Below are 16,992 nucleotides of genomic sequence, written 5' to 3'. Positions count from 1 at the left end.
GCTCGTGCATCTTGGATCTTTTTCTACTTGCAGATTTGCTGCTACGAAGCAGCTGTGAAGTTTGCTGTATGAATCGTAAAAATAAGCTTTGCATAAGATGTGTGCATGTGAACATTTGAAATGCGTTTAAATTTACGTGTCTGCACCTCATATGTCGAAAACGTGCAGCTGCTGTGAACGACGTTTAGTGATGAATGAGGTCAACAGTCACTGACCTAATTGCAGGCACGATAGTTCTGTTGGTGACATTCATTATTCGTCTCGTTTCGGCAGCCAAAATGTGCTCACATAATTGTCTACCACACGTGTGTGAAGTTTTCTTTAAACACCCTATAAAACATTTCTTGCCTTCTGCCTCCGCGAGAAAACTTCATATGCATGCTGAAAAACATTGCACCGCTTTTTGTTGCAAGGTAATGTACGTTCTCACGCGAGCTTTTGAGCTGTTCGAGCCACGGGCGTAGTCAGGATTTTATTTCGAGTGATCGAGGCGGGTCCTATTCTTTATATGTACAGTGCTCACGGAATTAAACGCGACAGCGAGTATTTGGTAGAACCCTGCATGTGTGCAGAGAACTCGAGAGTACCATGTCATGCATGTCGCTAGGAATCTGGTCAGCTAAGGTGACTGGGACTCCGCTTTAAGTGTACGCACCGAAATTACGTCGATGTGACACGAACTGCAGCCGGTGGAAACGAAAGTATGGGGATTAGCTAGCCCTAAATTGACGCGTTTCATTCCGTGAGCACTGTGCATTCGTGCCAGTGTTTGTATACGTGCACACAACCTAGAAATATCGGGGCTGGCACCCCTCCGGCTACGCCAATCGTTCGAGCTTAACCTGCATTAAGAAGTGTCATCTTGCTCAGCGCTTGTGTACAGTTGCCGCATGTAGCTCACGGCCAGCAGACAAAAAAGCAAATAAAATATTAGAGAACGCTTAAGCTTCGCCTTCAAGAGTGGAACGCGATAGCGTTATCGCACTCCGTTCGCACCGCCTACTCAAACGATATACGCCAGCCAAACGTCGCGATCGGCACGGACAGCCGGGCCGCTTCTAAGGCACCACCGCATTCACTAGAGGCGATTTTGTCCCACTTTGAGCGATCGAACTCGTGGCTGAATGGTAGCGTCTCCGTCTCACACTCCGGAGACCCTGGTTCGATTCCCACCAGCCCATCTTGCAAGATGTTTTTTATTCATGAAGTGCCTTCTGGGATTTATCGCTCACGGCCAACGCCGCTGACACCGACGACACCGACTTTTCTGCGACACGAGCTACTTAACGCTATTGCGTTGAAACACAGCGCGGCATTCGCCTCCTGCGCGCGCGAGGAGTGGCTCCACTGCAGAGCTGGATCATAAACCGGACCTGATCGCAACTCTGCTCCTTGCGGAAGCTTTTACAGGAACACTAGGTTGAAATCAGGTCCCTCTATAATTTTGAAGACAGCGACATTAAAGCCCCTTAAACTTCGTAAAGTAGTGACGTCTCCTCCTCCGCCTGCACTACTCGTTTCTTCTCTCTTTCACGCTCCCTCCTCGACCGTGGCGCCGCCTACACAGCTCGAGGGTAGCAACGGCGCCAACATGCGCTCCTCGCCACTCCGTAGACGCTTCTCGAGCAAAAATGGCGCTGATGCATGGCGCGAGGACCCGCGTGATGCTATTAGGCCAATAGCGACTCGGCATCGGCCTCGGCCAGAGCGCGCGAGGAGGAGGCAGCATTCTTCAAAGTGTGGTGGTACTTTACGAAGTTTAAGGGGTTTTAAGCGACATCTGCCGCGCGCGCCACCTAGGAAGCTCCTGTAGCAGACGGCGCCCACGCTAAACCGCGGCGCCGTGGCATTCGTGAAGTGAAAAAATATTTGCACATGCGCGGAAATAAAACCAGCTGGTGCCTGATTGTGGGGAAAAATGAAAGAACGGTCCGAACTGCTAAAACTAATCTTTTCATTTCAAATGAACGCTGAAAGAAAAACGCTCAAGAGAGCGGAATGAGTGCTTGATCGCCTCAATTCCGCATGTGTACATTTCGTTCTTTTGCGCTTGTGTTACATTACATTTTCACTGCATAAATTATCTGCATACGATTAAGAAGAGCGTAAAGTGTTGATTTACTTGCACTTCATAAAAGAGTCGAAGCACTTGACGGTGAACAACACGGAGGAGGAGGAAAAATCTTTATTTATGGCCAACTCTAAGGCCCAGTAAAGTAGAGCGCTTGCGGAGTCGGAGTCGAAGACAATGCGAGACGTGTTTCGTGTCTATCCGCGCGAGACTTGGTGACTGTTTGCGCATAATTCCGTTTGCTCTGTTACTTGTTTTGCTTGTAAGTGTGCTGCATACACATAGCGGTAAGCTGCCTATCGGCAACGTGAGGCGACGTAAGACAGCTTTATTAATATCGTGTTATTTTCCGCGCGCTTTTTGTTGCTGGAATATTGGTCAGGGACAGTGATCAAAGATAACAATATTATAGGGAAATAAAGCAGGTTAACTGCGTTGCGCGAAAAAGTGCAGATGACCAATGTACTTATAGTTAAATGTTAGGATACATATCAATCGGTGGCATATATGTAAGAGAAAAATTATCAGATATTCTAAATGCACTTATCAAAAAAGTGACAACTTCCGATCGGAATAAGCGTGTTTCTTTTAAAAGCTGCACCAGCTCCAGGTGCAAGTTTCCGAGAAAAGGAATCGTGGCAATTATTGCACGTTAATATGAGCAACAGTGTCAGGGAAAAAATATTGCCTATGTACTCACACTGAATCGGGGAGACCGCGAAGTCTTTACCACTGTAATCTCCCCGGCTTAACTGGCAACCTCTTTCAACGTGCCAGCAGGCGTAATGAAGTAGAAACATATAGTCTAATCGAATGGTATTGGCTGTTCAGATCGCATTCGACTTCAGAATTTACTATAAAAAATCATCGAATAGCCGTTTCCATTGGAATATAGCGCATAACAGCACTTTTGAAGTCTCGAAGATGAAGGCCCGAAGCAACTGAGGACTCTTATTCGAAATGATTGTGCTGCTGAAGAGTCGTGGCTGCTGCGCAGAGGCGCACCAGTTCCTGAGAAAATTAACGCATGGGTGCTAATCGGTTCTTCTGAACAAGTTCCCAGCTGTCATTCAATATTAACGCACTGTTTCGGGACAGCCTGTACATCTGCTAACTTTATTCAAGCAAGGAAAACATTTTACAGTGAAGCTAGTTCCCCCAGGATCGTGCACGTGTGTAGACACAAAACTCCCAGTATGTAGGCCAATCCCGAAGATAGTGCAATGCTGGGCCGACCAACGGCAGAGCTGACGTGGGCGTTAGGGCTCATTCACACCGGCGACTGACAGCGGTCGAGCGACCAGTCGCAAATGGTCGCAAACGGTCGCCTTTCTTGAAAAGCGACCATTTTGGGCCAGTCGCTCTCTGCGCGATTTTTCAGTCGCGCGACCGTGGTCGCAAAACTGATAAACCAATCAGCGGCGCACCGGAAGTGATCTTTCGTGTGTCTACATCCGGCCTCCTCCGGCGTCGCGTTCAAATTCCGCGTAGATTCCGAGAGTTCTTACTGAGAACGATAATCTCCGGGATTGCGACTTGCGGGTCGCGCTCAGCCGGGCTTGCCGGTGTGAACATCAGTCGCCTTCGGTTGCTTTTTGATTGCGAGTCGCAAATGGTCGCGCGACCTCAAGTCGCCGGTGTGAATGAGCCCTTAAGCACTCCCGAAATGTGGGCCTATCCCGAAGATAGTGCAATGCCGGGCCGACCCGCGGCGGAGGTGCTGTTCGCCATTAAGGGTCCCACATACGCAGCTTCGCTGGTCATCCTTCTTCACAGAGTGGAAGGGCACTTATTTTTTTGACAGTCATGTCTGCAACCCATTAAAACTGGGTGACCAATGTGGTATCACACTTATCTTCTTCAACGAACACAGCAGATCTACAAATATCTCTTCGTGTATGTGAGGCATGCTGTTCATTTAATTGCTTCATTATTGTCCGTGTGATAGCGCACAGGATAACTGAAAACAGCCGGTTATAATACAGAAGCTGCCTTAGTTGAGCGGACATACAGTTCGGAACGGCATAAGATTTAGGTAGGAAATATAAGATCCTAGAAAAAAGCCGAAGGACGCAGCTACCTTCTTTTTTTGTTGTTGCTCTTTCTTTAAACTAATTCCAGAGTTATTACGCCTGGCAATAAGGTTATGAAGCACCCTGTTCAGTTCTCACCACCCGGGGTTCTTTAATGTGCACCTAAACAGAAGTACACGCACGAGTGATTTTCCATATCGTTCGCATCGTATTCCGCGACCTGGTTTGAAACCGTGAGCTCGAGTTTAGCAGCGCAACGCCATACCCACTGTGTAGCCACTAATCAAGCTACCACGCTACCACGCTACCGCGCTGCCTTTTATAATATTTTTTGTTAAGCATGGACTGAACAAAAAAATTTCATACGGCTTACCGGCCAAAGATATATATATATATATATATATATATTGTAACGATGTTAGTAAAACAAGGATATTTATTAAAGGCGAACTTGTGCCCACAAGTAAAAGTCACTGCGGTCGTGAAGAAAATCCGCGGCAGTCGCGTTCTCAAACTGGGCTCGAACCGTCTTCCTCTTCTCCTCGCGTGACACCTCGTGCGCGTGGCGCATGCGAGCCGGGTCCAACTGGCTGCCCGTGCCACGAAGATCGCTGCCTGTTGTTGCTGAACAACACCACTGTACGGCGTGCACAGTGCCGAACGCAAAGGGCGCGCAACTTGAATGTCACCAAGTTTGTCGTGCCATTATCCCCCTCCTTACCGCATCGGCCCGATGCGTGAGAGGAAGTAGGGGTTCCTGTGGGCTCTCACTTTTTTTTTTGTTCATGACCTCTCCTGGTAGGGTTTCATGCGGACAACATGCACAACTTCCGTAGAGTTGCGCTGTCTTGGGCTCTCGTGTCCAGCGGATTTCACTGCGTAAGTGACGTCGCTTATGCGACGAAGTATTTCGTAAGGGCCGAAGTATCGGCACAGAAGCTTTTCAGACAGTCCACGGCGTTGCACTGGGGTCCATACCCACACCTTGTCACCGGGCTTGTAATGAGCTTCACTATATATATATATATATATATATATATATATATATATATATATATATATATATATATATATATATATATATATATATATATATATATATATATATTGCGACAAGGTTTATTCTCGTTCACAACGTTGTGGAACGCTATGTATAGAAAGGCACTGCAAGGGCTGTCCGTAGCACGGGGCTCACTCGCGACCAAGGCACGGTCCTCCGTCTTCCTCTTCAGTCGGCACATACACAGGAGGGGCGCATCTGCTTCATTACAATGCCCCGGGAACGAAACGTAGCCATCCTGGCGATTCAGGGCGCGGAGATGAGCGGGTCGTAATACGGTTTCAGGCGGTTGGCATGTACTGTCTCTCGCCCACGACGGCGCAGGTCTGGTGGCACTGTGAGTGGCTCGACGATGTAGTTGACCGGTGAAGTGGCATCGATGATACGGCACGGACCATGATAACTTGCCAGGAGTTTGGAAGAGAGGCCAGGAATGTGGGCTGGTATCCAAAGCCATACAAGCGAACCAGGAGCAAAGTTATGCGGTGGTTCATGAGTACAGTCATGTCATGTCTTTTGACGTTCTTGAGTCTCACTAGTCAGAGCACGTGCCAGCTGACGGTATATTCTTCAGCATATTTGGCGACTTCGGAACTCGGAGTATACTCTGTAGCGTGAGGTTGGTACGGCAGTATGGTGTCCAAAGGGCATGAATTATCACGGCCATACACAAGGAAAAAGGGGGAAAAGCCGGTAGTCGCTTGCGTTGCGGTGTTGTATGCGAACGTAACAAAAGGGAGTACGGTGTCCCAGTTGGAGTGATCGGATGAAATATACATCCGCAACATGTCGCCAAGTGTGCGATTTAACCGCTAGGTCAGACCATTGGTTTGGGGGTGGTACGCGGTTTATTTTCGGTGAGTTATTCTGCACTCAGCGAGGAGGGCTTGGATGCCCTCCGACCGGAAGACATGGCCCCTATCACTCAGCAGTTCTATCCCATCCCAGTTATATCCTATCTTAGTTATATCTCATCCCACACTTTTGTCCCTTGCACTGTTGCTTTAGGGTACCCCCAGACCGGGTGCGATGCATTGAAGTCTCCGCAAATCAACAATTTACTCCCGAGCTTGCTAAACTCAGTAAATAGGTAGTGGAAGTTATGGGCGCGGGCACGGAGGGAACCCTAAATATTTAGAATAAAGAGACATTCGCTGCGTTTATGGTGTGTGATTTGACTTCTAAAATTTGGTGAGGGATGTCAGCGACCGCGGAATGACCGTTAAGTGGTTGGACATGAGGGTCCCCACGAGCTGCAAGTCGCTGCTGTGCGCTTCGTATCCAATGAGGGAGGGCGTGCAGTTGGGTTCCTAAAGCAGAATGATATCAGGAGCCACCGTGGCCGTGGCAATGTATTGCTGCAGGGGGCCCCGCTCGCGGCGGAACCCCCTGCATTTCGACTGCCATACGACGAGTTGGTCCGCGTTACACGTTTCCATCTCCGGGTATGAAGGCTGATGGGCGCGTATATGGGTGAGAGCGTCTTGTGCTCGGGGTAGTTGTCTGGACAGGGGCGAGTTCCTGGCGGATCTGCTGCACGTTACGCTGGGTTTCCTGCTGTATCTCGGTGGTAGAGCGACGACGTTGCTCGTTATCAGGTAGTCGAGTGCAATCACCGTTTGGTTGATTGTGTCTTTTAGTGCAGACACCGCCTCATTAAGCACTTAGCGGAACTCCTGTCGAATGTTGGCGCACGCGGTCTGTATCTCGCGTCAAAGGTGGGTATCCAGAGCCTGCATCCTAGCCTGCACTTCAGAACGGAGCTGCTGAAGCGCATTCATTTGGGAGCTCTGTGTGGTCTGTGAGGTCTGTGAGGGTGAAACAAACGGTGAAAATATCACTTACCGGGATCGGGGTGGCCTCAAAATGATCCCGGTGACTTGCCGCGTCGATTGAAGTCTGGGGTCAGGATTCAGAATCGTTTAGACCTCCGGAAACGAGTTGGAAAGCGATAGCCCATGCAGAGCACGTCCCGCAAAGCCGGAGGAACGTCGCGTCTTCCTATTAATTACTTCTCTCCACCTTGCGGGTTTCCCTAGAACTATTACGTCAAACTCTTGACTTTGCTTCGAGTAGTTAATGGATTCGACTTCGCCCTGCCACCTGCTAGCCGCCTGGTTAGCTCAGATGGGAGAGAGGCTGTCCAGGAAAGGCGGTGGAACCGGGTTGGAGTCCCGTACCAGGACGAATTTTTCTTAAACTACGAGGCTTTTTCTTTCGACGAAGCCGTATGGGTTTCCTTTGTAGCACTTTGCTACGTCTGGGTGGATGTCTCATTTTTCTTTTATTAATTACTTCTCTCCACCTTGTGGGTTTCCGCAGAACTATTATGTCAGATGCAAGTCGTAGACACACAGACATAACGCACACACAAGTACACACAGACTCAACACACACATACGCGCAGGCGCACGTACACAGACACAATGCACACGCAAACGTACACACAGATATATTTGGCTACACGTGTTCAAAAAAGATTTTGCGCTAATCGCTGCACTGTTCTTGCTCAAATTTTGCAGAACGATCGCATTTTGGCGTCGACTTCGTAGATGGAGCTGTGTCGGCTTGGCGTCGACAACAGCTACATTATTTGCACATGAGATGTACTGTGCAGAGAAATAAACGTAGACGGCTGCTGGCTTGGAAACCTGTTCCCGTGGTTAATAGTTAACACGCGTCCCCACCATATATTACGTGTACCGCTGTTCATCGTATTAGCTCGCCGTCAACGGAGGTTTGAAGCTTCTCTGCAAATTATGACACTTTGTTTGTGAATTTTGCTTTCTTTCTTTCTTTCTTTCTTTCTTTCTTTCTTTCTTTCTTTCTTTCTTTCTTTCTTTCTTTCTTTCTTTCTTTCTTTCTTTCTTTCTTACTTTCTTTCTTTCTTTCTTTCTTTCTTTCTTTCTTTCTTTCTCACACGCAAGCAAGGCATTGATCCTGCATTAGGTTCAGTTGCCCTTGCTCGATGGCTGACAAATTTCTTGGACATCGAGGTTCAGACTAATGAGTTAAACGTGTCAGCTATGCTTGCATGTGCTTCGCAAGCGTGCTTTGTGTACGTTGCCGAGCTTTGAATGGCCGCGCACTCTGACGATCAGCAGAGCCGACTCCGCAACAGCATGTACGCCCATTTTTTTTTTTTTTCGCTGTTTGCCCTCCGCTGGGTAGTTTTTGTTTTCACCATAAAAGAATAACTGAACATTGCCTGCAGGTCTCCGTTGTCGCACAAGGCAATTTTGCTATGTCGTCCGGGGTGGCTACATGCTCCCTTGCTTGTTGTGTATATAATCTTGATTTTTGGTTCCTCGCCGCAGGATTTGCCTTTCAGACGGGCGGCATGTTTTGCCTCGGTGGAACCGTGCTTCCTGCTTTCATAATCTATACTTCTTTTTTGTAAGGTGCTTACTTTACTGACGGCTTTCAGATCGGTTTCAAAGGACCGAACGAAGCCGGTCAGTTAAGCTGTTATAGCGTTGCTCGAAAGTCTAGTCTTGGAACCGTCACCGCATAGTGGTGAGTAAGCGAATGTTCTGCTTAAAGTTGATCACTAACGCTGGTGCAGCGTTGCTGCTTGTAGCAAATATTTTAAGGCAGTGCGATAGCCTGCATTTAATTTTTTTCACGCTGGTGATTTGGATTGTCATATGCACCTTCCTCCGGGTTTTAGTATGACAGAATGTTCCCGACTGTAGCCTTTCGTTGAGTCCTTTGAAATGCAGACTTTCAATTGTCCTCGCTGATTGGCTCTTTTTACTAGTATGTGTAGTCCTACGAAAGAGTGTTCTGAAACATGTCCTTTGCTAGTAACAGTAATCAAATGAGCTTGATGACTGGCATCGTCGTGCTATACCCAATTTGAATGTTAATTACTCTGTTCTTCAATACTGTCTTGCATGTTACATCAATAGCGGCTGGGGTTTCAACTCCTTTCGTGCTGTACAAACAATGGTAAGTGTCACGTGTGAATCCGGAATTACTGCCCATTGTACGCTTTGCAGTTTAAAGGAGAGGGAACACTTATGCTTGCAGAGAGCCGTATGAAAACCAAGGAGTGTTGTGAAAGTTTTCTAAGAGACGGCTTGAAGAGTACTGCAGCAAAAATTACTGCACGTGGTCATCGCTTAGGAACTTGCAAGGTGTAGAGTGAAAAGGGTAGGCGGAAGTTAGACACCTTTGACAAAGGATCCTATGCAATGACGCGGGCGTGCTCCACCAACTCTTCTGACATTCTTTAGGCCATGTTGACTATTCGCCCATCTAATTTAGGGTACTGCCGAGTAAGATGTTCCTCACACATCAGTGTGTTATCAATGTATGCAAAATAGCCTGCCTGCCGGGCAGACAAACCGGGGGCAGTGAAGGTCACATGTTTTTTTAAAATACAGAAGGCTCTTTTTCTAAACGCTCTCGGTACTGTTGCAGATACCATTCCGAGGAAAACTATATTTCCGCAGGCTATAGCTTATATGACAGTACGCATATCGAATGATATGGTTTGCGAAGACAGCGCCACTTTCCGATTTTCTCTCGTGTGATCTAAAGTTAGGCACCGAATGTTGTAGAAAGGCGCAGCGAAGACATACTCCTTTATTCTCGCCATCTCCAGCCGCGGGCTTGTGGTCAACACTTGCGTAGTCTTGCGGTTTCTCCGCTGCCGCGTAGTCCTTTTCAACCGTGTATCGGTTGGCGTAAAGGCTGGCGCAAATGCAGTCACGTGACAAAGTCCGAGAGTTCAGACCGTATCTGGAGGACTGCTGGCTGCCGGTATTTGTTTTTTGGAACAAGTGAAATCATGTTATAGTTTTTACTTTTACTTTAATGGCAACGCATGTTTTGACTTTACAAAGCTTTAAAGACGAAAAAAAGGGACGTGTAAGAGGACGTAGCTTCAGAATTCGTCCTTATTTCAATTCGCTTGATTTGAGGTGTCATACTTAGAAGTGAGGAGTGCTATACTTGAAGTTCAGTGCTCTTAATATTTGCGTTGCTTTTAAGTGGCATGGCGTGCTTTCGAGATCCTGCTTAATCTTCCTTCCGCAGATGCACGTAACAGAACGGGGTGTGGTGCGCACTGCAATATGGCTCCTTTCACTCACGGGTTTCATTTGGCAGGCGGCCATAATCCTCAAGATGTATTTCCAGTACCCATTCTCTGTCACAGTTGTCGAAGAACTCCAGAAGGGTATCATGTTCCCTGCCCTCACTGTCTGCACGGAAAACTGGCAAGTCCTCCTACGTATAGCCTTGCCTTTTCGTTGTTGTTAACTGTAGATAATTATATAATAGCCCTCAGCGATTGCGCTGGAAACTGATGTGTAATTTAGCTTCTGTTGTTAACCACACATAAACAAGATGTCGATAAAGTAATGAGAGACTTGTAGCTTAATGCCTTGTGGTTCAATATTCTGAACTGTCACAGGGTATATGCATCATTTGAATATAGGCATAATGTCGAACGGGGACTGCCGGTTACCAAGTGCTGGGATTTTACTAGAAATGGTTTCTCTTTCACGATCTTCATTATTGTCACATTTAAGTCCTCTGCAGGACGAATCCCTCTCCAAGCGATATCTTGTTACTTATTCTGTGTGGGCCGACTTAATTGAATGGTGGCGTTTCTCGTGCCTAAACCGCAATTTGATTATGAGGTGTGCCGTAGTGGAGTATTAATTTTGACCGCCAAGGGATCTTTAACATGCCCACAATGCACGGGACACGGGCGTTTTTGCATTTCGCCCCCATCGAAATGCGACTGTCGCGGCCGTGATTTAATCCCGCGACCTCATGCTTAGCAGCACAGCACCATAAGCACTAATCCACTGCGGCGGGTGTCGGCCGATGGCATCGTGTGCCTGCCGACTTCCTTGTCTAAGAACTCCATGTAATCGTTTGTTGCCGTCGGCTGCTTTCAGCTTCCTTTGGTAGCCTTTCCGTTTCACTAATAGCCACTGGCTATCAGTTTCAGACATCGCACGCACGATTTCTCATCCCATTTCTTCCTCTTAATATCAAATGAAACTAACATGCCCACGTTATATCTCCAATCCATACTGCCACCGTCATATATGATAACGCCGGGCCTGTTATTAAGGCGAAAGGCTTAGACGGCTCATGCATGGGACGAAAAATCCGGTGTCCAGCGTTACAGCGTCCGACGTTATGGCTCCAAAATTCATAGGCATTCGAACCCACCGAATTAGGTGGGAGTAGTATCCTCGACCTTTCATGGGACCAAAATTCTAAGGTACCAAAATTGATGGTGCCACCATTGATATCGATCCCACGTCCATTGGTAGGAGTCGAACCTACGATGTTTGGTGTTAGTTAAGGCGAATTTAACTAAAGCACGGTTCATTAAGATATATTTAATTAAGGCACTCGAACGTACGACCTTTGGTAGGAGAAAAATGTCATAGGAAGCAACAACGCATTCGAGTGAGAATGTCAAGTAATTTATTGAATGTCTCGTGAGTGCGGCAGGCTTCTGACTTCATCTTTTTTAGCGTATGCTAAAGTGACTGTCAACTTTTCTTACGTTACATTGCCCTCAGCCTTGACCTTAGCTTGCTTTGAAGTTTCGGCCCGAGAACTTAATATTGGCAGATTGCATTAATTATATACCTTTTCTATTAATGTCATCGCTAGCTGCCGTTCATGACATGTGACTTTGCCACATGTCATCGAATCAATATTTACGAGTGTGCAAATTTTGTTCTCATGATTCTGTCGCCGTGTCGTTGTTTCAAGCGGCTACGATCAATCACGCACTCTAGTTGCCTCGCGAAGGCAACGATCACTTCACAATAGCGTTCTGCGTATTAATTTACCTTGTACCCTATAATCTCAGGCATTGATGGCTCAGACTGCTATTTGTTACTTTCCTTTAGGATTAACAAGTCGGCCTTCTGCACCCTGTTGAAAAGCAACTGCGACGATAACGATGAGGTAGGCATGCAGAAAAAAAATTCTGTTCGTGATTTCAGATGAGTATACTATAGCGCGGTTTCTTTTCAAGCCGCGTGAAGCTCAAGTATTTTCTATGTAGAGACCTCTTGAATAACGTTCAAGTCTGTGCGCGCGCGACTACAACTGCTGGGCTGTGTCGTGGCGCTCACTGCGTTCGTGAACGCTACTAATCTTATTTGTCTTGGCATTATCTTGTCGGCGTTGTTTGTTTTTTTGTCATTATCTAGGCCTGCGGTTTTGGTTCAAGTCACCTATCTGCTATTCCGCAGGTTATTTGTTTAAAGGGTCTTTTTAAGATAATCGCGAGACTGCTCGAGAGGCTAAAAACTTCGGGAGTCGAGCGGCAGCTAGCGGTGTGCCTATATGAGTCGGGTTAACTAATTGGCTCGAATAATTTACTATAGTTGGTGAGAACCTAAGAATTCAATAGAAAATACACCGCTAGCTCAAGAAGACGTTGCTTAGGTGCGCCAGCCAATTACGTTTGTTTATTTTCATGGCGTCACGTCGGAGACGAACTTTTTTCAACATCAGTGTCTCGGGAACTATATGTCTTGGAGCGCAGAAGCAAAGAAGGCAGATGCAATGCTGTTTTGTGGGCTGAGCTTTTACTGACTTCTTGGGTACTCATGGAGTATATTTAGTCGAGTAATTAGTATCACGCGTGGGCGTTCTCGGCTGAAACACCCTGTGTGTCTTGTATCGCATTTGTTTTGCCTCTCATGACATGATCGCAAGCCTCGTCCCGGCCAACTGTCGGTGCTGGTGCAAGACCTGGAGGCACAGGCCAAGGTGTCCATGTCCGCGGGTGACATGTTCGAGTGTTACTTGCGCTCCAGTGACCCAACCTGCTCGGCCATTCGGTGCAAAGAGAAGTACGTTAGATGCCTGTCAGCTCGTGTCGCATTGAGCACGACGTACATGCTGAATACGCAGCTTCTCGTTAGAGCACTGGACTACAAGCAGCAGCATTGGATTTGATCAGTTTAGAACAGTCCTTGGAATTGAGACACCAGAACGATGAGTGTTACTGGCTACCTTCCGTTCATGGGTTAGTTATTCAGTCTGCCTAAACCAAGCCAGAATGTCCGTAGGGTATAAAGAAGGTGTCGCACCTTTCGGAAGTCCTCATTAATTTTGATTCTGCGGTTTTACGTGCCAAAAATTACGTAGTGATAATGAGGCACGCCGTAGTGGGGAACTTCGGAACTCTTAGAGATCTGGTTTGTTATTGTTAGGAGTTGAATGTTAGGCTAGTTGATATTTTGACATGAGAACCATCTTGAAACATCGCGCAACGGGACGGCACAACAGAAAGGAAGGCGAACACAGGCGCCTGTGTTCGTCTTCCTTTCTTTTGTGCCATCCCGTTCCACGCTATTTCAAGACTGTTATCATGTCTATATTAAAACATTGCAAATGCTTCAATGTATTCTGTGCGAGTCTCTTCAAGTGTTCCACTATATGCGATCTTAATCGTATGCATGTTTTTGTAAATGAAAAACGATTGAAAGGGGATCGTATCTGGAGTGCGATCACATTGACAGCAATGAAGCACAGAAACAGCACGTCACCAAATGTATGTAGAGGATCGTGATCGTTGAAGGAGCAGTGCCTCATACTACAGCACCGCACATCATTCTAAAAGCATGCAAACATGATGAGCTCATCTAAATGATAACTTGATTTGCTTAAGTCGAGAAAACGGTCATAATATTACGCACTGAGTCATTAGAAGTGAGGCTGCTCCATGTGCCTTCCCAGCAACTGCAGCCTTTGTGCAGAAAATTCGGCTCTCCTGCCGCAGAATAGTTCGGAAGTCACAAATTGCATCTACCTTTCATTGTGGTAGTAGTAGTAGTACAGTAATTGGTGGTTTGTCTAATGCATAAATAGATAAATGAATAAGTATAAATAAACATCAAAGATGAATACGGAAGGAAATTACTGCTGATCGCACTGTAACCGTCTAGCGCAGCCTGCTGAAACATGAACCGAGAGGGGAGTAGGGAGAGTGAAAACCGAGTGCAAGAGAATAACAGAGAGGAGGAAATAAAGGAGAGAACTATTTGCATACATACAACAGAGTGAATAGGTCATAGTTATCGATATTTCGCTTGTGGAGTGACTTGCTCAAGAGAGTTTGTGACCCGGCCCCGCACATCGGCACCAGTGTTACGTCACGCATAGAGCAGTCGGGCGCTGAGGCCCGACTGCTCGAGGAAGTCACACAGTTGTGGGTGGCCACTCGCACCGGAGAGGTGCAGCTTGGCCATAAGAGCGCCTCGGCGCTGTCGGTCGGCAGTCCGTGCGCCTCGTAGCAGCAGCTCACGAGCTCCTCTCGCGGTGCCTCAAAAGCGTTGCACGGAAGGAGAGAGTGTTGGAGGATCTCCACTTCACGGTTGAAGGCTCCGATATGTGTTGCTCACACCATGACTTCTAATCGAACAGAACTGAATATTCGATGACGGGAAGGGGGCTCCTGTTTCCTGTAATTGCTAACAGCCAGTTGTTTCACTTCATGTGCACTGGATTCGCATCTAATAACGGGCAATTATTACAAAAATATAGAAGTAATTATGAAAAATTTACTACCACTTTTTCAGCCACGTTACCATTGAATTGATTGCCATCTCATCTTAAGTTACCACCTGACCCTTATACGCAATTTCCTCATGACCTCGAGCGTACCAGAATGTCGGAAGAACGCCAACATAATCTTAATCGATAAGAAAGGGGCGCCAAGTCTTGAAAAATTATAGACCGATCAGCTTACTGTCCGTTGCCTACTACAAAGTATTTACTAAGGTAATCGCAAATAAAATCAGGAACACCTTAGACTTCTGTCAACCAAAGGACCAGGGAGGATTTCGTAATGGCAACTCAACAATAGACCATATTCACACTATCAATCAGGTGATAGAAAAATGTGCGGAATATAACCAACCCTTATAATAGCTTTCATTGATTACGAGAAAGCGTTTGATTCAGTCGAAACCTCAGCAGTCATAGAGGCATTACGGAATCAGGGTGTAGACGAGCCGTATGTAAAAATACTGAAAGATATCTATAGCGGCTCCACAGCCGCCGTATTCGTTCATAAAGAAAGCAACAAAAGATCCCAATAAAGAAGGGCGTCAAGCAGGGAGATACGATCTCTCCAATGCTATTCACAGCGTGTTTACAGGAGGTATTCAGAGACCTGGATTGGGAAGAATTGGGGATAAGAGTTAAAGGAGAATACCTTAGTAACTTGCGATTCACCGATGATATTGCCTTGCCTAGTAACTCAGGAGACCAATTGCAATGCGTGCTCACTGACTTGGAGAGGCAAAGCAGAAGAGTGGGTCTAAAAATTAATCTGCAGTAAACTAAAGTGATGTTTACCAGTCTCGGAAGAGAACAGCAATTTACAATAGTCAGCGAGGCACTGGAAGTGGTAAGGGAATGCCTCTACTTAGGGCAGGTAGTGACCACCGATCCGGATCATGAGACTGGACTAATAAGAAGAATAAGAATGGGCTGGAGTGCGTTTGGCAGGCATTCTCAGATCATGAACAGCAGGTTCCCATTATTCCTAAAGAGAAAAGTGTATAGCAGCTGTGTGTTACCAGTACTCACCTATGGGACAGAAACCTGGAGGCTTACGAACAGGGTTCTACTTAAATTGAGGACGACGCAACGAGTTATGGAAAGAAGAACGATGCGTGTAACGTTAGGGGGATAAGAAGAGAACAGATTGGGCGAGGGAACAAGTGCGAGTTAATGACGTTTTAGTTGAAATCAAGAAAAAGAAATGGGCATGGGCAGGGCATGTAATGAGGAGGGAAGATAACCGATGGTCATTAAGGGTTACGGACTGGATACCAAGAGAAAGGAAGCGTATCAGGGAGTGAGTGAGTGAGTGAAGTAACTTTATTTTGGTCCAGAGAAGACGCAGGGGAGACCCCGCGCCACCCGGCTAGTCCCACGTAGGGACCGCCAAGCCGAGCTTGACGGCCCGGTCGCGGGCACTCTGGACGGCCAGGGTTTGGTCGCTGAGTTCGGGGCTGCCCAAGAGCGCAGCCCACCTATCCTCGCTGAAGGAGGAGCCGATGGGGGTGGCAGAAAGTTAGGTGGACGGATGAGATTAAGCAGTTTGCAGAGACAACATGGCCACAATTAGCACATGGCCGGGGTAGTTGGAGAAGTATGGGAGAGGCCTTTGCCCTGCACTGGGCGTAGCCAGTCTGCTGCTGCTGCTGATGATGATGACGACTTCTACAGATTTCAGACATCATCATCATCACAAGCGTCATCATCACCACCACCTCCACCACCATTCTATATTTTATGTCTACTGCAGGACGAAGGCCTCTCCTTACGATGTCCAATTCCCCCTGTCTTGCGCCAACTGATTCCAACTTGCGCCAGGAAATCACCTAATTTCATCACCCTACGTAGTTTTCTGCCGTCCTCTACTGCGCTTCCTTTCTCTTGGCACCTATTCTGTAACTCCAATGGTCCACCGGTTATCCACCCTACGCATTACATGGCCTGCCCCGCTCCATCGGCTATCGCCGTGTGTTCCCTGATCCACACCGCTCTGTCCCTGTCACTTAACGTTACGCCTAACATTTTTCTTTCCGTCACTCTTTGCGCGATTCTTAACTTGTTCTCGAACTTCATTGTTAACCTTTTCGGCCCCATACGTTAGCACCGGTAGAATACAATGATTGTACACTTTTCAACTACAGTGGTAAGCTCCCAGTCAGGATTCGGTAATGCTAGCCGTATGCAACAGATTGAAGTCAAGCCTCCGCAAATGTTTGCTCTCGATGTAATTATTCCACCGGTTACCGTTTTTGATAGTAATTGTT

The 16,992-nt window shown here is 47.0% G+C and overlaps 1 protein-coding gene across 1 annotated transcript in view; it reads left to right on the top strand.

Moving 5' to 3' along the window:
* The first annotated feature begins 10,297 nt into the window (after positions 1-10,297).
* LOC135899936 (degenerin-like protein unc-105) overlaps positions 10,298-16,992 on the top strand; it is a 31,464-nt gene continuing 24,769 nt past the window's right edge. The window contains exons 1-3 of the mRNA XM_070538001.1: positions 10,298-10,389; positions 12,055-12,112; positions 12,872-13,008. Of these exons, the coding sequence (XP_070394102.1) occupies positions 10,298-10,389; positions 12,055-12,112; positions 12,872-13,008 (287 nt within the window). The remainder of the gene's footprint in view (positions 10,390-12,054; positions 12,113-12,871; positions 13,009-16,992) is intronic.

The sequence above is a fragment of the Dermacentor albipictus genome, chromosome 4, assembly GCF_038994185.2.
Source record: "Dermacentor albipictus isolate Rhodes 1998 colony chromosome 4, USDA_Dalb.pri_finalv2, whole genome shotgun sequence".
NCBI classification, from domain to species: Eukaryota; Metazoa; Arthropoda; class Arachnida; order Ixodida; family Ixodidae; genus Dermacentor; species Dermacentor albipictus.
The sequence above is the reverse complement of the archived record's forward strand: the minus strand, read 5'-3'. Positions and strand labels throughout refer to the sequence as shown.